This window comes from Microchirus variegatus (assembly GCF_963457635.1).
Source record: "Microchirus variegatus genome assembly, chromosome: 7".
Taxonomy (NCBI): domain Eukaryota; kingdom Metazoa; phylum Chordata; class Actinopteri; order Pleuronectiformes; family Soleidae; genus Microchirus; species Microchirus variegatus.
The window spans coordinates 1,844,939-1,869,594 of NC_139808.1; the positions used below are offsets into that span (position 1 = coordinate 1,844,939).

At 43.8% G+C, this 24,656-nt stretch overlaps 1 protein-coding gene across 1 annotated transcript; it reads right to left on the bottom strand.

The window, feature by feature from the left end:
* Positions 1–24,291, bottom strand: LOC310929629 (semaphorin-3F-like; the record flags this gene model as incomplete). The annotated part of the gene is made up of 17 exons (XM_083892445.1): positions 24,208–24,291; positions 24,059–24,121; positions 18,719–18,838; positions 17,314–17,403; positions 16,117–16,210; positions 14,770–14,889; positions 12,105–12,244; positions 10,147–10,261; positions 5,158–5,227; positions 4,189–4,333; positions 3,079–3,301; positions 2,705–2,793; positions 2,571–2,612; positions 2,318–2,475; positions 1,483–1,550; positions 1,227–1,360; positions 1–432 (listed from the first exon to the last, which is right to left on the bottom strand). Exons 1-17 carry the CDS (start codon positions 24,274–24,276, stop codon positions 1–3), a joined length of 2,172 nt encoding a protein of 723 aa, XP_083748571.1. The 5' UTR covers positions 24,277–24,291.
* Between the last annotated feature and the right edge of the window lie 365 nt (positions 24,292–24,656).

Below are 24,656 nucleotides of genomic sequence, written 5' to 3' on the forward strand. Positions count from 1 at the left end.
TCATGTCTCGGCCGGAGTCGTCTGCTCGTCGTCGTGATGCCGACGGTTGCGCGGCTTCTTCTGTTCTTTCAGCTCCTTCAGGCTCTTGGCCTTGTTGTCCCCGAGGCCGCCGTCGCCGAGCTGCCAGTAGTCCTGACAGTACTGGTTGATCAGGCCCATCTCCGGCTGGCTCAGAATGGTCAGCAGGTCCTTGTACTGCCCGGCGCTCGGAGTCCAGGCGCTGGACTGGAGCGGCGGCAGCGCGGGACTGCCCGTCTCCACCAACACGCTGTTGACCGTGCGGCTGGAGAGGACCACGAGCTGCAGCCTGACGAGCATGTGCTTGAAGTTCTTCTCCGTGGAGCTGCAGTGGTAAATGCCGCTGTCGGCGGGCTGCAGCGAGCGGATCAGGAGACCTTGTTCTGATTTCAGGATCCGGCCTTCTGAGCGGATCTGGAAGGAGCAGGAGGGGGGCGGGGACAAGTTAACGCCAGCGTTCGCAAAAGACTGATTTAAAGCTCCCATAGAGTGGTCCTATTACACATATATGCGAGTTATGTAGGTCTAAACCTACTAGTTGCTGTAAATGAGCCGATAAAAATCTCTCCTCACTGAAGCTCTCATCAGTTGCGCTGATTCAGACTGAAATCTCACCCCCAGACGACAGAACTGTGCTGTGATTGGCCAGACAACGAGAGCTTTCCCAACTGTCTTGTGATTGGCCAATACCTGAAAGTGACGTAATTAACACGTCAGCTCTCGGAAGCGCAGCTCCCCCCTCTGGAACGGTGGATGCACTGCTACTCATTATCAAAACATTGTTTTAACAGTGTTTAAAAATTGCTTCGTCACGACTCCCTGCCGCAGTCCCTTTCACGACCTTTGACCCAGAGTCAGAAGACACTGTCGCTCGTGAAACACCTCCACAGCGGACGTTCTTCTTCTTCTGCGGTTCAACGTACGCAACCGGATGTGCCCGGACTAGTGCCCGGAGCAGGAGGATCTGCTGTTCAGGAGACGGGATCCTTACGTCACCATTCCAGGCTTTTTTTCAGAGCGCTTGCAGAGACCGAGAATACAATAAAACCCAGCGTTCTCAGCAGTGGCTGAACTGTTCGTTTCCAAACTTTAGGGCTTCAGAAACGCAGGTAACGAGGCGCAGATACGCACCAAAAAAAACAGTCTATGGGAGCTTTAAGTGGCTGTGGTGGAGGATGAAGCGAGGGCGAGGTCGGCGCTTTGCTCACCTCTTTCCTCCTGTCGCTGTTTTCCTTCTGCAGGTGCCACTTCAGAGACATGTACGGAGAGCGGGCCTGGCACTCCAGGAACGTGGTGCTTCCCTCCACGCCGTACTGAACCGCCTCCAACGTGTTCTTGTTGGCTAGACAACCGATACGTGAATATGTTTTTATATTTTTTATTCATAAAAACGGGTACGGACCGAGAGAAGAACCTTTGAGCACCTGAGCTGTGCGTGTGCGTGCGTGCGTTACAAACACTCACCATTGGAGTTATAACCTCTGCACTGGCGGATCGGGTTGCCGTACTTTACGTCCTGTCGGCGGCTCCGTCTAAAGGGGTCAGATCAACACATGAGAATAATAAAAAAAAAATCAACATATTTCAGAGTTTCCATTGAAGTACACTACTGTTCAAAAGTTTGGGGTCACCTTTTGGGGTCAATTTTCTCATGTTTTCCATTAAAAGTCACACTTTTATTCATCAAAAGAGTTGCAAAATGAATAGAAAATATAGTCAAGACATCGACAAGATTAGAAATAATGACTTTTACATCCCGCAAAACTGTTTTCAGCTGTGCTAACAAGGGTTTTCTAATCATCCAATAGTCTTCTAACGCCATTAGCAAACACAATGTACCATTAGAACAGTGTAAATGGGCCTCTATACACCTATGTACATATTCCATTAAAAACCAGACGTTTGCAGCTAGAATAGTCGTTTACCACATTAACAATGTATAGAGTGTATTTCTGATTCATTTAATGTTATATTCATTGGAAAATATGTAGATAATGTTCATTTCCTGTATATTTTCTCAACTTTTTCAAACACTTAGTCAAATTTATGTTTGTTTCCATCCACAGAAGTCATTCACTGAACCAGTAGGTGGTGCTAAAGTCCCTTGATGATGTAAATAAAGAGCCGCCAGAGGCTGTCGATGTGGGGGGGAATGTTGTAGTTTTCTGTTGTATCTATGTTTTCATCTTCTTTCCCCGACGCAGTGAAATACGGCACATGGACGGCAGCGATGTCTAAACATCCTCTTTTTATTTGTTGTCGTTATCATCATCATCGTCTCCACCATCTTGATCCTCACCTCTTCTGTGACGCCGAGTATCTCGAGCAGGATTTGCCGTCCCAGGCGCAGTACGGGTCTCTGGCCAGACAGCAGTCGGCGCAGGCTTCGCCGTACACGTCGCAGCGGTGCAGCGCTAAGTGGGTCACGCCCAGCACTGAGCCTACGTACAGTTGTTGCTATAACCAAAACATATAGGTTATATAAAATTAGAGGTATTTTTCTTTATTAATGAGCAGCTTATTGTTTTACAAGCAGCTTCCATGTCACTTACCCGTTTGGATGAAATCTTCATGGTGGTAATTGGCGTAGGAACCTGCAGTTATACAGTTAAAAAACATTTTTTAAATATGTAGATAATGACATTATTATTTGTCTATGATGGGATGGATGGGTGGGTTCCTGTACCTTGAAGACCTCCACCTCCTCTAAGACCAGCTCTTCTGTCTGTAGGTCATCTCTAGGCAGGACGATGACTTTCTGGACCGTCCCCCGATCTATAAAAACAGTGAAATAAATAAATAAATAAATAAATAAAAGTGAATTAAACTTCTATTTAAAATCAAGAATAAGCTCAAATCAAATGTATTTTGACAATAAAATACAATGGTGTGAAAAATAGTTAATAGAAGACTGTGAAATAAACAGAATCTTAAGATTTACATTTTCATTTCCACAGTAACCACATGACTGAAGTGTATTTACAGCAGTATGAACAGACTCAGGGGCTTATGGACTTATGTCTATTATCTAACCCTGACAGTCATCACCGCTCCACTGACCTGTTCCCAGGAAGAGAACCTCGTAGCTGCCGTCAGCAGCCGTCACCTGGTCCACTGCAATCGTGGTGAACTCATAGTCCACGTTGGTTCTCACCACCAGGGGGCGCTTGTGCACCGGGTATACGGGGTTGTACATGGTGGGGTGGTTTCTCATGAAGTTGATCACCTCGTCTGGGTAATCCTTTGTGGATTTCATGTTGGGGGTGAACGTGCCTCCAGGACACTGACGATGAACAATGACACATCTGTTATTATTGATCTGAGCTCATATTTAAGAATATACGCACGACTGTTCAAAAGTTTGGGGTCACTTAGAAATGTCCTTATTTTTGAAGGAAAAGCATTTTTTTAATTTAATTGAATATAACATTAAATGAATCATAAGTAGACTGTATTCATTGTTAATGTGGTAAACGACTATTCTAGCTGCAAACGTATGTTTTTTAATGGAATATGTACATAGGTGTATATATAGAGGCCCATTTCCAGTGTTCTAATGGTACATTGTGTTTGCTAATGGCGTTAGAAGACTATTGGATGATTAGAAAACCCTTGAAAACCCTTGTGCAAAGACGTTAGCTCAGCTGAAAACAGTTTTGCTGGTTCTAAAAATCATTATTTCTAATCTTGTCAATGTCTTGACTATATTTTCTATTCAGTTTGCAACTCTTTTGAGGAATAAAAGTTTGACTTTTAATGGAAAACTAGTGCTGGGCACTAGGTTAATGCGCGTTAAAGCACGCTAACGCATGGGCGCGTTTCCATGACCGGAGTCCAGGTACCGTTTACCAGTTAGCTCCGTTAGCTGCATTAGCACCGTTAGCGGCGCCTACAGTCTAACTGGAGCGGTCTGTTTGTTAAACGAAAAGAGCAGCGCTACAAAAAACCGGCGTGTACTGCGTATGTGTGCCTCTGTTTATAAAGTTTAACGTTACTTTAGAGACTCGTTTAAACAATTCCGGAGTCACGTAAATGGTCGGTCGTCATGGAAACACGCCGTGAGTTAACGTCGACGCCATCAATACTACTAATAGCACTATGGAAAACACAGACAAATTGTATAGGTGAGCCCAAACTTTTCATACTTGTTGTTGTTTTATTATAACTCACAGTGCCAGGGCGTGGGTAGGGGATCTTCCCAGTGTACGCCACCCACTGGTAATTGGGTCCTTCCTTGTGGGCAAACGGTCCGTTGAAGACCATGCGGATGTCGGCCATGGAGTAAACGCACACCGCCGAGCCTTTAAAGACGGCTCTGTTGAGGAGGGAAAAAAGGAGATGAGCACACGTGGATGGAGATCAACTCACTCCCTGAGATAATTACTATGGCTGCTCTCCGCGGCGGCGAGAATCTACTTCCTTCCCACGTACTCAGTCGGCCTCTCAGGAGGGAGAGCGCGCTGAAACATTATGACGCACAAACTGTCTCTCAAAGCGAGTCGATCTGTCTGATGCGCTGACATACAAACACCCACGTTCTGCAGAGAGACAGAGACAGACAGAGAGAGAGCGAACGGTCGGGCTCTCGCTGCCGTGTGGTGGGTGTACTGTGTTTGTTACTCCTGTCACGGTTCCTCTATCATTAGCGCCGCGTGTGTTTCTATCAGCTGAGCTAAGAATGACGGGGGGGGGAAAAAAAAAACAACGATAACAATATTTGTTCCTCAAATAACGTTAATCAGGGTTGTTTGTTATGGCTCGGCGCACAACATCCCGTCAAGCTTGTGTACAAGTGTCACGGCTCCGTTTACATCGTCGTCGTGCCGCTTGCTATCAAACGTGACCCCGCAACACACAGACAGAGAGAGAGAGAGTGTGTGTGTGTGTGTGTGTGTGTGTGTGTCGCAGTTTCCAGATTCTACTTCCTGTCTGCTCTTTGTAGCCTGAAATGTGACAGGCCATGTGCAACAGATCATTTCAATATCACAGAGAGAGAGAGAGAGAGAGGTAGAGAGGGAGCCGTCACACCTTCAGGTTTGAGCGGAAAATAAATAGAACTGCAGGAAGAGGAAATTACAGCTTTCCTTTCAAAAACTACATGAAAGTTGAGGGAGTTTAAAAAGCTCGTCAGTCACTTACCCCGACACAGAAAAGACACCGTAGATGACAGGATTCCTGGTATCTTGAGTCGGCTGGATATATACGTCCCCTAATAATAAAGAAAAGTAGTTATTAGTCATTGGAATCAATATTGAGCAGCAGATGTAGAGTAAATAGGGTAACAATTTAGATTAGGGAACACATATTCACCATTAACTAGGTGCTTGCTTACACATATAAGTCACATACTAGCCCTTTATTAGTAATCATTATACATAACGTTATTCTACCTCTATTACGACATGAATTATGATTTTTCCTACATAAGGTGTTAACGCGTGCTTAATAATTACTAATAAAGGGCTAGTATGCGACTTATATGCATGTTAGTAAGCACCTGTTTCCAAAAATATTAACCTTTATCACTGAAACACAGTTAGATTGTTGACATTTCATCATGTTACTGTGGTAACTGTTGAAAAAGGACCGATTTACTTGGTTTAGTTCGATAAATCCGACAAATCAACAGCGTGGTACGACAAAAACTGTAATTATGTTCATATTCTCAACGTTTCTTTTATTAAACATTGCTTTTTTTTGTAAGAATTGTGATGACAAACAGGTCAACACCTGCTGGTTTGATTCTTATGTCATAACTGATGTTGTTTTGTCAGATAAACACCGTTTGGCCTCAGTAAAAAAAAAACACGAGTACGCAAGGGGATTAATATGCACAAATCAGATCATGAATGCTTAAACATGTGCATCTGTATTTATCCATTCACAGATTCTAATGGTGACTTATGGAGCCCTCTCTCTGTACGTCCTCTGGAATTCAAACTCGTCTAAACCTGAAACTCGGCCGCCTCAGTGGGGAATAGAAGTGAAATAGAGATCTCCAGTGCAACATGGCTTTAATAGGAGCCATATGCATCCACTGACTGTATTTTTTTTTTTAAACCTGCATATCCTCTTATGACCTAATAAGAGGGGGAAAGTGCAAAGGAAAAACAATGTAATAAAGGAAGAAAAGTGAAATAAATGTAGAGTAGAATAACACCCTCGCATACGTCCGTTTATTTCACTGCATCAACGTGAAACTGGAGAAAAGATCCCAAGGCCAACAATTACTACTATAGTGGAGAGTCTGGGAACGGTGGAGTCACATATCCTCTTCTTTTAGAACTATAAAGATATTTTTCACGGTTTTCTGTCAAGCTATTAAACTATTTCTCTCTCAGACGTCACCTGAAATAACTTTGAGGGGGTGGGAAACGACGTGTAAACGAACATAAATGCTAAGCTACAATTACACATGTGGAGGATTAAATGTTGATCCTCGTGCCCTCGGTGTTATCTAAGGTGCACTGAATAAACAGCAGAAAGCTCAAAGTCACACGGGCTTTTTGCTTCAAACGCACCATTTCTGACTTTCTGGCGAAGCTGCAAAAACACACAAAGCGTCTTTTGATCGCGCGTCGAAGGTATAAGAAATGACAGGTAATGAAAATTTGACTTGGCAAAGAGAGGAGGAATTCATCCGACGCCACTTTGACAGACCTCCTGGCTACAGAGAGAGAGAGCAGTGAGACGGAAGAGACATAAATCAGTGAAGCACAAGTTTGTGTCACAGCAACTTTTGTTCTGATGTGTCAGACGAGACAGACTCGGAGCTGAGAAACATCTCCACTAAAGAGATAAATAAAAAGGTGCCCGTGAAGAAACTAAAGAGGACACACGGATGTTAAACGACGGCTGATTGTATACGATTATCTCCGTGATCTAAGACGCGTGCGCCGAAAATATGTTGTTGTTGAAATGTCCACTTTGGACGAAAAAGATTACAGAGGGGAAAACCAAAAACAGAACAACAAAAATGTCCACTTCTTCCTGAAAAGAATGAAAGGGTTTTTTTTTTTTGGGGGGGACTAAAACAAATAACTCTATAATTACATTTTCAGAAAAAGGCAATAAAAACGTATCGCCAACACATTTATTCTCATTTCTGTCTGGCAGACATTTTTGACTCTAAAGTGTCTTTGTGTGTCGTCTTTATAACCCTGTTCCTCTCTCGGGTAAAAACGCTGAATGCTTTTTCTCCTCTGTCCGCCTCTGTACTCTACGCTTTCCCACAAGTGCTCGTGTACAACCACTCTGATGCCTCTGCAGGAGACACAACACATTTCTAAGGAGGGGAATGGCCGACCACAGAGCTATGGGACGCAGCGCTGCACCTCGGGGGGGCTCGCGGTGACCTCACCACAAGCGATCGTCTGCACCGACCTGCAGATGCCGAATGCTCTTGATGCAACTTAGCCTCGTGACAGAAATGAGGGACGATGACATTAGCTCGTAGCAGAACGCTATTGTTATCCTTCAGATTATTATTACTAGTGCAGTGCCCATATGAAGTATGTATTCCTATAGTGGGAGCTGAAGAAGATTTTTCAGTTAGGGTAATGCATGATGAAGGAACGTTAAGGCTAAAATAACACAAAAACTGTGCAACCTAATTAGGCACAACGCAAATGTGCCTAATGTTTTTTTTGAAGAAAGTCAGCTCACTGTCAAAGTGCATCAGGGCAAATGGATCATTTCCTGAATTTCAAAAATTCATTAAAATTATTCCTTAAGAGCTTTGCAAATATTTTCAACAGATCCTTGTTCAGGGCGATGCCGACTATTATGATGGTGAATTTCAAGTCATTCTGAGATACTTTTTGTTTTTGAGAAGAAACTCCGCTCACTGTCAAAGTGCATCAGGGCAAATGGATCATTTCCTGAATTTCAAAAATTCATTAAAATTATTCCTTAAGAGCTTTGCAAATATTTTCGATGGATCCTTGTTCAGGGCGATGCCGACTATAAGGATGGTGAATTTCAAGTCATTCTGAGATACTTTTTATTTTTGTGAAGAAAGTCAGCTCACTGTCAAAGTGCATCAGGGCAAATGGATCATTTCCTGAATTTCAAAAATTCATGAAAAATATTTCTTAAGAGCTTTGCAAATATTTTCGACGGATCCTTGTTCAGGGCAATAATGAATATTATGATGGAAAATGACAAGTCATACAGAGATACTTTTTGTTTTCGAGAAGAAAGTCAGCTCACTGTCAAAGTGCATGAGGGCAAATCCCGTCAAAAGTCCCGTCAGTGAACTACTGCAACACACACCTTGTGTGGATGCGAGGGCCCTATCATCACTGTGCAGCACTGTGTCTTAGCTTATTTCTTGTTTCTTGAAGCAGCTGCTTCACAGCTGACTCAGAATATCGATCGAGCATCATGACAGAGATGAACTGGAGTCCATCTCGTCAGCTGGATTCAGCGAAAGTAAGTTTCATCTTCTTTTTACACGGTAAACACGAATCTCTTCCTATAATTATAATAAAACTCAACACAGTCTAGTGAAATTTAGTCAAAATAAGATCAGCAGCTCATACCATCAGTCACTATAAACTCCAGGATTACTACAAATTCCTGCTTAATCCCCGTCCAGTCATGTGTAAGATTGACAGGGTGGGATGATCGACACAAACCCAGCTGCTCATCGCTGTGATTGTGCGTAAAAAAAAAAAAACACACACACTGATGTTGGGTTAGAAGCAGAAAGATCCCAGTCATAGAAACCTACTGTTATCAGAGCCACATGTCAGCTGAGATTAACATGTATGAGTCAGTGATAACTTAATCCGGGATGTTTATTGCTACACATAAGAGGAGATGTGGATTAAAATCACGGTGAAAGAAGGCAATGCAAATGTGGAGAGACCTCAACCAATGAGGAGTAAGTAAAGTAGTACAGATACTGGAGCTGTCGACGAAAAAATTCAAAAGTAATGGCTGACGCTAAGCAGACGTGTTATAATTTCACTGCCGGGATGTAAAAATGGTTGGAATGGGCCCTGTGCACAGCAGCCATTTTAGCAGGAAAAGCACACAATGTGCTACTGGTCACATTAGCAATGGATCTGTTCAGGACAGGACAGTGAAAAGGACGAAGCTAAATGGAACTCAGCCGTCACTCATTTGATCCTTTAAACCTGTGATTTTACTACGAAATGTCTTCTGTGCAAAAGGCCATGTTCACGTTTTCATTTTATTACATGGGCTTGTGACCCAGTCTGAATATGGGTCCTTCTCCGGGGGTTTTCCGGCTTCCTCCCACAGTCCAAAACCATGTAGATTTGGGGATTAGCTAAATTGGACGCTCTAAATCATTGGTTCTCAAAGTGCGGCCCGGGGGCCAATGGCGGCCCGCAGAAACATTTCTGGCGGCCCCGCAATGAATTACAGTTGATAGTTTTAATCCAGGAGCTACTAAGCTTGTTAAATGTTTATTGGACATTACTGGATACAGACCAATAAGTGTAAACAAAAATACTGGCCATTTACCTGGTTTCTATATGGTGAATTTTAGTGTATTATTGGGTTATAATTGGTAATAAGCAGGTAGCTACAGCCCCCAATTACTAGCTATTTACCCAGTAAATATATGGTAACAGAAATGTGTTACTTGGTATTAACCTGTAATTAGAAGGTAAGAACAATGGCCAAAATACTGGGTAATTACCTGGTTTCTATATGGTGAATTTTAGTGTATTATTCGGTTATAAGCTGGTAATAAGCAGGTAGCTAGTAAATATATGGTAACAGAAATTAGAAGGTAAGAACAATGGCCAAAATACTGTTATTACCCAGTAAATTATAAAGCATTGTATTAATGCTTATATTACTTAACGCTAAACTGTAGAACTGAAATCTGGTCATTAAAATTATTACAAATGGGATTTCTTTCTGTTTTTTTTTCCTTTGGCGGCCCTCAGTCCAATGTTGGGTTCCTAAATTGGCCCTCAGGTATCAGAACTTTGAGAACCCCTGCTCTAAATTGACCGTAGGTGCGAGTTTGAGTGTAACATTGGACAAAAAGTTGTACACATAACAGATCAGAGATGCTCTGATAAGGTCATGTATAAAGAGAGCGAAATAAAAAAAAAAAGAGGGTAATCATGATTAATTAAAACTCACTTAGTTCATCAAAGTGCGTCTCGATGCCTTCAGCTCCTGGCACTGAGCAGATGAGTCGAGCCTTCAGGAAAGTGCTCCACTTGTTGACCAGACAGCAGTGTCCACCGTCATCATTCTGTGAGGCGCACACACACACACACACACACACACACACACAGTAGTCATTCATCCACACAATATCTGACGAACAGCTGTTTCAAACAAACGTCCAAAATAACTGTAGCGGCTCTGTTGTTATTGGGCCCTGTTTGAGCAAAGATCAGCGCCGTGTTTGAGCTCGGCCCATCTGCTCGCGAGGTCGGCCAACGTCTACTACGGAGGTAGACGCTCGACCCTTGGGAAAATGATTCACAGGCTGAAAACTGCACTAAGAACATTTTGCACGAGTGGAAGAAAAACATTCTTACAAACCGTCTTTACAGCAAAATAGAGAACGGAGGAGTTCCGTTTTTCAAACGTTGTTGTGTTCGTTCTAGTAGCGTTTGCTTTTTTTCGAAACTCATTTTCTGGGTTTATTCCTCCTGAACATCAGGGGGCGCAATGGTAAAGGCTAATAATAGTGTAGTAATAGTATTTTTTCCCCTTGAGTTGAGAAATATCTTATCATTCTTTTTTGTTACGTGCCCACCAGTGACACTTGGTCCTCTTAGCGCAACTGTTAGCAAAGATGGCCGACACTGTTTACATTCTGGTAATGAGGTAAAAAGTGCAGAATTAGCATTGCAGTTTCAAGCCTTGGACCAAGTAAACAAGTGTCACTGGTGTTTTTTCTCGACTGAGGGTAACTGAGGTTGGGAAATACAAAAATACTACCCCTTTTCTAGTAATACAAAGCTAAATGCAAATCTGTGAAGTATTCCTTTAAGTTCAAGTCACTGATCACAGGCGATGATGCTAATTTGGGGGAAGCAGACAGTTTTTGACTGTGTGGGACGTTTAAGATTTTATAGACTTTCTAAGTAACATCACAACAGAGTGTGGACCGTGTGCAAAATAAAAAGCATTTTGAGTTAAAGTACATGAAAGTTTCAGTATCAGGTTCTCTGAGTTTACACGTCCAAACTAGCAATTAGCAACCAGTAGCGGCTGAAAAAGGGACTTGTACAGTGATTTGCTGACTTTTTCCTGTCAGAAGGACTGAAATTTTGTGGTAGACATTACGAGTTCCCAACAGGATGCACTTTTTAACGTTTACCACCAGCAGGTCAAATCCGGTGACAAAAAAAAAGCAAATTTTGCAAATATTTTCATGCATTTTCCTCCCTCAATGTTGACATTTAAAACCATTTTCAGGTCAGAAACGTCTGGATTTGTTGACTTAAAAAGCTGAAACACATTGTACACATTATCCCTATAATGTCTACATTGCCGTGTTAGCACGGTGATTTAAGCATTTATGTAGCTCAAAGCGCTGCTGTGTCTAAATACAGCCTCAGTGAGCAGCTAGCCAGGCTGAAGGCTGCGAGTCTTGGTTAGTATACTTCTAAATTACACAGTTTATGGATGCATCTCGCAAACACAGGAGCATCCCCAGAGACATTTGTTCTGAAGTCTGCACAGACAAAAAAAAAAGTTTTGGACACCGTGTAATTTTTTTCTCTCGTGGAAAACGCTGTTCTGGGCCATGGGACTACATCAGTAAGTAAACATAGCTCTGGCTCTGTGTGGATGTCTGTGCATGTACACAGATGTGGACTAAAAGTAAACCGTGCCACTCAAACATTTAATCCAGAGGAACAAAAATAACAGAACGGTTCTGAGAGGCACACGGCACAGATTGTGTTTCCTCGCTGGGAATCGGTGTGTGTTATTTTGTGTTTGCTCAGCAGTTTCTGATGATCTCTGGTCCTCTAAGAGACAAAGAAACACCAGCACCAGACTGTAACATTGCGGAGACGTATAAACCTTTCACGTGCGATGATCAACGTGAGGTTTGCTGACTGGCAGTGATAACTCACCAGGCAGATCCGCCCTATCCTGGACTGGGTCATGGGACTTTGGCCCATCTCGGAGGCTTTCTCGCGGAAGAAGAAGTAGAGCTTGTCATCATTTTTCTCGTTGCTCTCTGGGATGAGGTGTGCGTGGATAAATGTGGGATCTGAGGGGAAGAAAGACGGAGAGAGAGAGCATTACAAGCTGTGTAGCACATGTTGCTCTGCACACAAGCTGCCTCCAAATGTTCAGCCCTCAGCACACATTAAAAAGGTGTGGGAAGTCTGCGAGCGCTGAGGACCGCTCAAACCCACAGTTCATCAAGTCTGAGCGGGGGGCCTCCAGCAGACTTTTCCAGACTTTGGTTCAGACATTAACGATAATTTATAGATATATAGATTTGACTGTGCTTCGAAAAAGTAAACAATATTCACATGTAGCCCACACTGTGCTGTGGACATGTAAAATTAATGTTAAACTTCAGTTACACACCTCCATGTCAATGGTGAGGTCTTGTTACTTTGGCCCAACACACAAAACCCCCTGAAACGACTCAAAACGCTGTAGTACATGCTAACATGCTAGCACTGTAGTCCACAGAACCCCCTGAAACGACTCATAACGCTGTAGTACATGCTAACATGCTAGCACTGTAGTCCACAGAACCCCTGGAAAACAACTCAAAACGCTGTAGTTCATGCTAGCACTGCAGTCGACAGAACCCCCTGAAACATCTCAAAATGCTGTACTACATGCTAACATGCTAGCACTGTAGTCCACAGAACCCCCTGAAACAACTCAAAACGCTGTAGTACATGCTAGCACTGTAGTCCACAGAACCCCTTGAAAACAACTCAAAATGCTGTAGTTCATGCTAACATGCTAGCACTGTAGTCCACAGAACCCCCTGAAACATCTCAAAATGCTGTACTACATGCTAACATGCTAGCGCTGTAGTCCACAGAACCCCCAGAAACGACTCTAAACGCTGTGTTACATGCCATCATGCTAGCATTGTAGTTGCGTTGTAACATTACACCAAAAAACAGAGGACGACGTTGTAAACGTTAGATATAATAACAGAAACGGAGACAGAATGAACAGAGCCAGAGGAAAGAAAGGGTGTGTGTCGTTTCATTGTGCACTTTACAAAAAAGCCATTAGCGACAAAGCTAGCGACTTTCTGTCACTGTGTGTGTGGAACAACCACTGATCTGTTTTGCTAATTAGAGTAAAAATAGATTTTGTTTTTTTTCTTCTCTCTTTATTTTACTATTCAACACATTTTTTTTTTCACTCCCATGTGTGAAATCTCTACAGACAGGGCAGGTGTTCTAGTCATATCTAGCATATTTTCAGACTGACAGCGCAAGAGAGAGCTGGGAATTATTGCCGTTATTGTGTTCCTAAAGTAGCTTATTCTCTGTTTTATACGGTTTTAGGGGCCAAAAAAAATACAGTTTTGTGGATAGAATGCATCTCCGACCAAAAAAAGTATTTGTATTAACCTAAACCCGTTTCCGTGAGGACAGGCCCCTTACTGTATCTTTGGCTTTCGAGGAAACACAACCCTAACCCCACAAGAAAAGACCACAATATTACATAACATGAAAAAAAATCTGGTGTGCAACAGGCAGAAATTGAATAAATCATCAAAATATGTTTGTAGAGTGGGTATACACAAGCGTATATTTACTTTATAATAAATTTGTTTGTTTATAATAAGCCCTGGGCCTTTTGCTTTGTAGAGGCTGCGCAAACCAGCCACAGCGTGCGTTTTGTGTTTTTGAAGTGGAAGCATACTACGCACATAAAAAGGCCGACGACGTCCTTTCACGTATACAAAGTTAATCATAGCTCCAGGACGCACATGGGAAAGAGAGCAGCAGCAGCAGCACCATTAGATTTCACTCATCTTTTACACACTGTATGCTCTGACAGTCAACAGGACAAGGAGTTAGACTATTTTAATTTTGACAAAGACACGGAATAACGCAGAGTTTTATTAATAACAGCCGCCTGCATCACTGAGCAACGCTGCTGAATATGGCGTCACAGTGCGGACTTACTGGGTCATCACTGGACACGCGACACAGGCTGCCCCTCCCCCACCATGACCGATGACGGTCCCAAATGGGGACAATTGTGGGGGGAGAGCCATGTGGAATCCGAAAGATTCCACATGGCTGATTAGCAGGACTCAGGTGTCCCAATTCTGCATGGCTCCACCAGGGGACTGTTGTCAGGGTAACAGGGTCAGAGGAAAATCTGGGAGAGCCAGCAGCGCGAGGGGGGAAGCTGCGATTGATTCGGAAACATCAACCAACAAAGCACCTGACGGGCATTTATGGCGCTGCTGCCACAGCCACGGTTCATTAGACGGCAGTAAGGCTTACTCTGAGTCATTATTGACATTCAGCAGCACACTCGCTGACCTCGTTGTTCAGGCTCTGGAGGCACGCGGTCAGACAATTAGTGCCATGTGTTTTACGAGTTAAAAGTGATCGAGGGGTCGTGGAGAAGATCAGCATTGTCATTTTAAAAGCCATCGAGGAGACGAAGAAAGGGTGATTTACTGGGTAAATATCAAAAGGTGCAGGTGGACGGAGTCGTTAAAGCAACAAGGGATTAATTGAAAATGATGAATGAATGAAATAAATATTGCTGGGTGCTCGGAGTTGAGATTTTTACCGTTTAACCATCTGGAGTTGTACTGATCCGTCCTCATGGCCGTCTGCTTCCCCAGCGTACGGAAGATGGCCGAGTCTGTTCCCATGAAGTCGATGTAGACGCCTGCGTACAGCTCTCCATCTGCGAGTCAAAAAAAAAAAAGAAGAAAGGTGTTGCAGATGTGGAGTCACGGTTAGGGAGAACACCGAGAGTGTTGTCCGAGAGTGATTGAAACGTACATTTTGTCATTCCTCTGGGTTTCATCCAAATCAGACTAACGGCACGCACAACGCACACCGCTTGTAGTCGTTTAAAGTTGGAGATCAGCGACGCGGTGACGGAGCGGTGCCAGAAACGCATCGTACTTTTTTATTTTAACGTCACGTCAGAATCAGCGGAGGCAGAAATGTCACGTTGACCTCATCGCTGTATCATAATCACACTCATTAGTGCAATCAGGGCGATTTAACAGGTACAGCTGGATTTACACAGATTTGATGCAGTACGGTGTGGGGTCAGATTGACACAGTTAGTCCCCCCAGGCTCTCGTGTCCGACGTCTACATAAACAGACGCTGATTTTTTCATTAATGTAAAGAAGACGAACCTTTAGAGTCCCAGCTGTCTACTCTACTGTGACATTTTAAGGAGGGGTTAGAAAACCAGGGAAATTCCAGTTCCCTCTGATGTGTCACTGTGGTATGCATCTGCCCTGCCAGTCATTTCTTTTTTTTTGCTGGGTGTTACAGTTTTGACGAGAGAGTCTCACTCTCTAACACACACACACATGCACACACACACAGAGGGCAAAGGTCAGCAATCAGCCGCCATGCTTGACCACCTGTAAGCTGCTGACAGGGAAAGGACCACCCACAAGCAAGGACACAAGCATTATGACCATATATGTGAACACCAAGGCGAAAACTTGACCTAAAACACAGCTGAAAGGTGCATAAAAAGCACTGATTCAACTTCCTACAGTGATTTGTCACTTTTCTCTGTCACAGTACAATAAGCAAAACATGAATCTTGAAGAGAATAATGTGCAAATTAATCCTTAATCCAAATTACCCCCATCTATAAATGTAGCTCATAACTGGAGCATGATTTAATTAGACATTTGGGCAGGCTTTTAGCTAGGACTTTTATTTAGAGGGTGTCCTTCGCAAGATTTCACTGGAAAACAAACATGGCGGCGGCGAAAGTGTCTGCTCGGAAGGCTTGAATCGGTGAATTTTGATCACATTCAGTGACGTTATCGGAGAAAACATGGAAGGAAAAAAATAGGGCGTCTAATTTCTTCTTATTTGCAGTACACGCCTTGCTAGAGATATATAACTCATAAATATAACAAAAGGGAGGTACTCACTGATCAGAGAGGAGACGCTGTTAAGTTTGGGATCATACGGACATTTTCCTTTCCCAGAATCCACTTTGCTTGGGTCAAGTCGGAAAATATATTCCTGTAATGGTAAAAAAAAAAAAAGAATAACGATGTCAAACATTAATAACTCTCTTGTTTTTCCCCTCCATCATCCCAAAACTGTTTTTGAATTCTTCGCTTTATGCAGCACACACAAATCAAACGTAGCATAAAAAACTAATTCTGTTTTGGAAGACGAAATAACAGCGAGCTGTGACCCTACAGGCACCGACGCTCGTGGGACCGCTGCATCTGCTGAGGAGAGAGGGGGGGGGGGGGGGGCAAAACAAGCAAAACAAAAACTGCCAGTTATCAGCGAGATGGAGTTGCGGAGGAATACGCCGAGAGCAATTCAATTCAAAAACGTATCCACCATGCGCTAATGTTAGTGGCTCAAACAAGAACAACAACCAAAAAAAATCCATTATTTCACAGAGGAGGAAGAAGTGGAACATCTGTGTCAACACTGGGGCGTGTGCCGACACTCGTGTGCCGAGATGTGTCTGGTGCTTTTAAAAGCCTCCTGGGGGGATTCTCTGACAGGTGAGGGAAATAATGCGAGGGAAAAGCAGGATATAGTACATTTATATAACACAACCCGTTCTTGGATGTTTTTGTCTTTCAACAACGATGCAGCGAGGCTCAGAAACAAAGTGCTGCTTAATCACAGCCAAACGTGCGTCTATATGCGTTTAAACATCATTTTGTCATTCTCGTTTTAAACGACGGTTTTGTGCTATTTTTGGTGCTCTTTCTTGTACGTTTATTCTGTAAGTTATTAAAGGGGAAGTAAGTAGTTTATAGTGCCATCTAGAGGAGAGGCTGAAATTTACAACAAAGAACTGCTCCTCTGCTCACCCCCTCCCTTCCCTGAGCGCTACGGTATCCTCAGCCGGTCAAATGTCGTCCTCGTCGTCTTTCTCCGTGTCAGCAGATGAGGTTCGTGAGGCGAGGGAGAGGGCGGATAATAATAAATAATAATAAAAGTATTCTGATTCCCATAATAACTTTACACATTTACAGAGCATTGTTTTCTGCCGAGTGTACTGGAGGGAGGTTTTTCCAAAGTTATATTTTCTTCACAGAGTCTCCGCGTGGACGCCAGAGCGTAAAGAGCCTCAACAAGAACTTCCTTCTGCCCACCTTCGCGTCCAAATGCTCTGATGTAGCGACGACGTCTGCTGCCCGACTCGTTCTCCCTCCCGACTGTGGTGCCTGTAGGTAGTGGGACCCCTAAAAACAGAGACATGGCACAGTGGGGGGGGGGGGGGGGGGCCCATCTCATCATTACCCATAATTCAAGTCCACATCAAAGCTAACGTTCAACTGGTGAATGAAGAGAAGATGTAGGAAAATAAAGGTCTGTGGGGGGAAAGAAATACAGGTGGAATTGAATAAGGAAAATTAGGTAGACGTGCGGGGGGGGGGGGTGGGCAAGAGAGCCTGAAGGAGAATATCCATGTGAGATTAGACTTCATGCAAACACAGCTGCAAACATGCATAATCCATGCAGCAACAGGGAAGATCAAAGACAACAAAATGAGACAAAAAAAGATGATATAAAAAAAAAACATGACTTTCAGTAGTGTATAATGAAGTGAATACCCGAAATAATATCAACTAAACGTTCTACTTTTGAAGTGTTTCATTCAAATCAACTTGAAAAGACAAAAATAATCTGCAAAATGTGCTTTGAAAACGGCATCAAAAACCAGGACGAGAGACTTCAGACATAAGAGCTAAAGTGAGGGCTTAACAAACAAACGTGTGAAGAACTTCCGAACAATCGGTTCCTGTTACCATCTGCTCTCGCCGAGGAAAACCTTTACAGTGTGAAGCAACATAGCTCCTGGGCCTTTGGGGGGGGGGGGGGGGGGGGGGAGAGGGAGAGAAGCTGAATGACAAGAGGCCGGAGGACTGACCTTTCCAATGAAATCTGAACCTTCCATTTGAACAGTGAGACTAAACAGGCGGACATGGTGAATGTACGTGTGTGGACTGTAGCCGGGGCTGGGCTTGCAGCTCTCTGCATGGCTGGAGTGTTGGGAGTGTTGGGAGGGAGGGAGGGAGGGAGGGAGGGAGGGAGGGGTTAGCTCCACGGCCAATGATGGATGAGAGGTTCCATCAGTAATGATGGGCTTTCAGAGGCTCGCAGCCAGACGGAAAGACAGGCCGCAGGCTCTGGTGCGTATAAGCAGGTGAGGGAGGGAGGGAGGTCTACAAGGAGGTGACATTTGCTCTAGACACACTGTCAATGTGATATCCTCAGAGGTAAAAGAAGATTGTTGCAGCAGCAGCCGTCTCTGAACGGTGCCTCACCGACAGCAATTTCCCCCCCCAAAAAAATAATGGAGATCTAAAGACGAGACGCCGCTACCATGAACTTTTCTTCTCTTTGAAACTTCTTCAGAGCGTGAAAAACTGTGCAAATCGATGAGAACTAAGAGGCAAAAGAAAGCAGAGGCCGTGAAAGCGAGGAGCAGAAAGGGAGGATCTAAGAGAGTGATTGACGGGGTAAAAAAAAAAAAGGTCACGGCGTCTTCGTTACCTGCGACCTGCGTCCTCGGTCCACGTAGGTGCAGATGGGGTTGTACGCGCCCGTTCCGCACACGTACAGGTGGGTCCGATTCCACGGCTCAATCAGACGGATGAAGTTTCCACATTCTCCCTGTGAAGGGGAGGAGGGAGGGAGGGAGGGAGGAGGCGGAACAAAAACCCAGCAGGATTAGAGATTCAGATTTTTTTTTTTTAAAAAAAAGGGGATTTTAAACATGAAAAAAAAAGTGTTATATAAGACAAAATAAACACACAAAAAAATGCCCCCACTGATGGTTAATAACGTCTCTGCCTGGCTCACAACACTTCACATCTATCATTTCCGCTGTGTTTGGCAGCTCTGTTTTGCTGGCTCTGAGCGTCGGCCTGGTCCAGGCTGAACATCAGACCACGCTGTCAAAGGAGGACGAGGAGAGGAGGAGGGGGGGAATGTTTCCTAACACCAGAGAACTGTGTGGCACAAACCAACATCAGCAGTGGAGCAGAGCTGTCCAGTGTCAATTCAACGTTCTGTCATTTTTTCTCCACAACTGAAAAACATGCCGGTTAAACCAAAACGAGGCCGTCGAGTGAAGAATTTGGCTTTTTTTTTCGAAATCAGAGTTAAGAGTTTATAATCCAATTTGGGCTTTTATTTAAGACAAAGACGTCAAAGTCTAAAAGCCGACGTGGTCGAATTAGTGCTTTATTATGTCTGCGTACATTCAACGTAACACATTTTGATGATATTTTCTGGAAATGTAGGTTACGGAGCATGGAAGAAATATGATTTTGGTGGCGTTACAGATCCAGATAAAGGTCTAACAACAGTTAAAACCCTTATTCTTGAAAGATTATGACTTTATTCTTGAGAGATTACGGCTTTATTCTCATAATATTACAGCTTTATTTTTCAAAGATTGCGACTTTATTTCTCAAAGATTACGACTCTATTCTCGTAATATTGCGACTTTATTCTCATAAGATTATGACTTTATTCTTTAGAGATTACGATTTTATTCTTTAAAGATTACGACTTTATTCTTTAAATAACACAATTTTATTCTTTTAAGATTACGACTTTATTCTTTAAAGATTACGATTTTTATTCTTTAAAGATTACAACTTTATTCTCACAATATTATGACTTTATTCTCAGGGTTAGTTATTTGAACATGAATGAGCTCCAGGAAGCTACAGACGCATTTGAACACCAACATCAGGCCAGGATGAAACGGAAAGAAATTATTAAAATTCATTTAAAAGTCAGATCATTATCTTTTGATTTGTTCATATATTCTGACCTTCCTCACACACACACACACACACACACACACACACACACACATCCATGTTAGAGGTGAGAGCTGCCAGAAGTGCCAGAGTGATGAGGTGCGGGCTAATAACCCTGCGATCCCCTGCTGGTACTGAGTACAGGCTGCTGTTTATCCAACTGGAATGTTCATTTATGCGTGTTTGGTGACCCGCGCCTCTCGCTGCCTCCGGCTACATCGCATTAGCCCCTATATTATGTGAGCATGTACTGTACGTACCTCACTGTGTGTGTGTGTGTGTGTCAGAGTTAGGCTTGAAATTTCATCACAAAAATAAGAAACAGAATAGCCGACCGGGAGACCGAGCTGCTCTTTAGGGAATGACGGATGATGACAATTCAAAAGCAATTCAAAGAGGATGTTGGTTCATCCTGGAGGTCAAAGGCAATCATCCCCACTGTGATGTCTGTGGGGGGTCTGCCAAAATGGCTCATCTTGCATTCAATTCTTTTATTTTATGCTTGGTACATTCTTTCTTCTTTCACCAGCTGTCACAAACTCCCCGCGTCACAACGGACAAATCTGTAATCCCTGTACAGTTTTTGTGTTTTGTGTGTCGATGGGAGATTTCTGATTTGCACGGATTGGATCCAGAGAAGGTGGACAGCTGGTTGGACGAGCGGAGATTAAGGGTGCTTTCACACCTACAGCATTTGGTGCGCACCAAACGCGTCTGGTTCCCTTGGTTCGGTTCATTTGCGTAGGTGTGAATGTAATCTCTGTACTTTGGTGCGCACCAAACGAACTGGTCCGAGATCTGCCTGAAGGGGTGGTCTTCTTTATTGCTTCATCCGCCCTACTTTGGTACGGTTCCTCTGGCGTGAAAGCAACCAAACCAAATGGGACGAAACTAGTCTAGTTTAATGCGTTATGGATATGAGATACGGGACAACCCTGGATTTCCACCAGGCCTGTCAGCGCCTCGGAACCTCAGTGGCGCGGTTCTGTGCCATTCTCTGCCCAGCTTCAATCCCCACTGGGCCCATTACGGCTGCTATGGGTGGAAATCTGCATGCACACGGTGATGCTAAAGTGTGTGAAATTTGATGTAGTGTGCATGCCAGGTGGTTTAGGTGGCACTGTGAAGCACTGCCATACAACAAGACCAGGAGCGCGTGCATGCGTTGAAACTTCCTTCTACTTCGGCTTAATTTGACAGGTATCAGAGCAGCTAAGGCAACTTGAAGGTCCGACTGATGGATATAATCCGACATGATCTGGGAGGATAGCCAGCGTGAGCAGCTCGGAGCACAATTTTGAGTTTTCAACCCTTTAGACGGGAACGCGATGGTGGAGCGTATTTAAGATTTCCACTCTGGTGGGGTGGGTTAAATTTTTTTTTGCATTTTTAATCCCCAAAAACGCCGTCGCCGTCTAAACGAAAAGGCACATATTTTGCGTTGTTGTGTAAAGCCAGCCTAAAGGCAACATTATACTTCCCCGACTGCGTAATGCGTTATCCGACTGCGTCACCACGTAGACCACTCGAGCCTTCATACTTCTGCGTCGTGGTGACGGATACGCGCTGCAATTTCCCGCCCGATCAGTAGGGGTCGATGCGCAAGGTTGTTGTGCTTCAGGCTACAGTGAGCAATGGCGTCCGAGGGAGAAAGACTGTTGTTGTTGAAACAGTGGCCGTTTCTCACTTTTCTGTGTCACGGAACGCAGTTTTAAGATCATTTGAGGCGAGAAATTGGCCATTTAGGGTCTAAACATGTGCTGTGTGTGTTAAGATATGACGTATTCATAGTTTAGCAGCGACGTTGTCGGCGGTGATCAGCTCCGCCTCTGTGGACGCTCGGGTGCGCACTGGGAGCCGGCACAGAGCAGCGTTATCTCGGCCTGTCCTGAGGACCAATCGCAGCTCCTGCCGTCTCCGTTGTCCCTTGACGGACCGACGGACAATATTTCGTGCAGTCGGAGACGACGCAGAGCCTCTGAGAGTCTCTTCATAACCTACGCAGAGCACTTTACGCAGAAGTATAAATTGGGCTTAAGAAGCCGCATAGCTCGAGAGCAGCGGCGGTCGCCACCTCTTGGTCTTGAGTTGAGGAAAACATTAAAAGATAAACCACATTATCTTTAGCATCACGATGGTGAAAGAAACTGAGACTGTTTAGAAGAAAGAATCACACGGACTTGGAGGAAATCAGGAGGATATGACTGGTAGTGGTCGACTGCAAGGATAACGCTGGTTACACCTGCGTGCTGCTGCTTTTCAATAATAATACATTAAACAATGATAAAAAAGAAACTTAATTCTTGTAAAATTGCAAATTTATTCTCATAAAATGACTGCAGGGTCGTTCACAGAGAATATTTCCAGCTGTCAGAGACGACGACTGACTGTCACACGTCCCGAGCGCCTCCTTCAGTCTTAATTGGCGGCAGCTGGATGCAATCAGCAATCAGGGAGACAGAGACTGGAGCCGCACAGTCGGTCACATTTTGGAAAGAGATTTCAAGTGTCCTTCACTGACCCTGCTGCCACGGCAGAGTGAAACAACAGTGGGGGTGGGGGTTTTATTTTACTCTGATATGAAAAAAAAAAGGTGTTCAAATTAGGGATGGGACTTTTTTGTCGACAAATCGACCGACAATCGACACGCGCGCACCTCGACCAAAAAAATTCAAAGTAAAAAAAGTCGAAGTGTCACAAACGTAGCGTAAATTTCACAACCACGGAGGTTAAAGAAGCTGTGCACGAAAAGGTGACCCTGCTGTCCAGCCTCTCTGCGCTCTCACGTGATGGTTTCACGTGTGTTTCGCGTGTGTGTGCAGTGCGAACTAGGGCTGAACGATATATCGTTATCGTATCGATATCGAGATATGAACATTCAAGATATTAATATCGAAAAAGCGACGATATATACGATATAGATTTTCCCCCCGCGCTCGCCCTGCATGTACTGCTCCGGCAGTCGAAATAAACATCTTTTTTACGATTGTCCTTGAATGCACCACTACAGCCAGCCAATCACAAACCTTATTTCATGCTTGCTGTGGATCGACAGCTGAAGCAAACCAATGACAAATATACGAGGGCGGGAGGGAGACGGAGACTGAGACGCACACTCACACGCACGACATACAGTGGGAAAATCAAAAAAAAGAAAGAAAAGTGACATGAGTGCGGAAGATAATGAGGCCGGTGGCGATTTTGTAAAAAATGTGATGATGAAAAATGATTTTTTATTTATTCTTTGGTAACTTTATGTTCATGTTGATGACTGGCAGTGAGTTCTCATCAATAAAACTGCACTTTCCATGTGGAAAGTTTCCACAGTCTTTTGTATAATGTTTTTATTTTTCTGAAAAATGCTTGGTTTTCACCGAACCTGTAGTCATATCGTATCGTATCGATATCGAGATATCTGGCATGAATATATAACGAGATATGAAATATTGTCCATATCGTTCAGCCCTAGTGCGAACGAGGTTGCGCTTAAGTTTAGGACGGGAGTGGGGGACATAACATGAGCCTAAAATGAAGTAGTACACTGTAGAATAATTTCCACCCCCGCATTACTGCTGTTGCTGCTGCTGTAAGAAAAAAAAAAAAAAAAAAAGTTGACAAAAAATGGACCTCGACAATCGACTCTAAAAATTTGTGAAATTCCCGTCCCTAGTTCAAATGTGTCGGGGAGGTTTACAAAGGACGCGGCTTTACAGCCGTGGCTGTAATATTTACTGGTGTATTAAAGGTCTCCCTGTTGGTGTTTTTTTAGATTTGATGAATTGCTTAAATGGTCGGTATGAAAACACTCGAGGAGGAGGTCACCACCAGCGTGAGACTTTAAATTAGGGCTGCAGCGTGATTACTTTTACAGGGATTAATGTGTTCATTACTTTCTTTGACAAGCTGATTTATGGTTTCGGGGGGGGGGGGGGGGGCGCACAATGTCAGATGTGTGAGCGCGATCGTCCGCGGCTCTTTAAAACTCTTAATTTCACGTGACAAACTGTTAAAACAATAAACAATTATCTAGAATGAATACATGGACTGTTTGAATACTCACATTGGTGTCTTTCCCAGACAAAACACATTCCGTTTTCCTTTGGGGAACAACAGGCCAGTGGATCTGCCGGGGAGACAAAAGTGAATGTCGGTTAGGCTGTAAACTGGCGTTGAACTCGTTCAGTCGAAGGTTTTCTTTCTTTTTCTTACAATGAGTGGCTCCTTGTTGATGTCGTGCAGATCCAGCGAGAGGATATAATCTTTGCTGCCCACATACATGCGGTCGTGGTCCTCGTCCATGCGGAGGATGCGATAGTCGGTCGAGTTGAGCAGAAAGGAGAAGTGGTGAGCGGTGCCAGTGGATTTCAACTCTATATGGAAAAAAAAGAAACAAGAGGAGAAAATATACGCTTCTGTCAGTGCTCTGTCTGTAGGACTGTCGTAGAAAAGCCATAGAATAAAACTGGGAAACACAAAAAACCACAGACATGGTCACGGGAGGACATGTCTGTAAGCTTGCTCATTTTTTTGGCAGCGAGAAGTCGTTTGGTTTGCATTCTTCCTGTTCTAAAAGTGTTCTACTCTTCATTTACTCACACACTTAACCCTACAACCATGTTGTAACCCACAAATAGCCGTTCAAAAAAAAAAAAATGTCA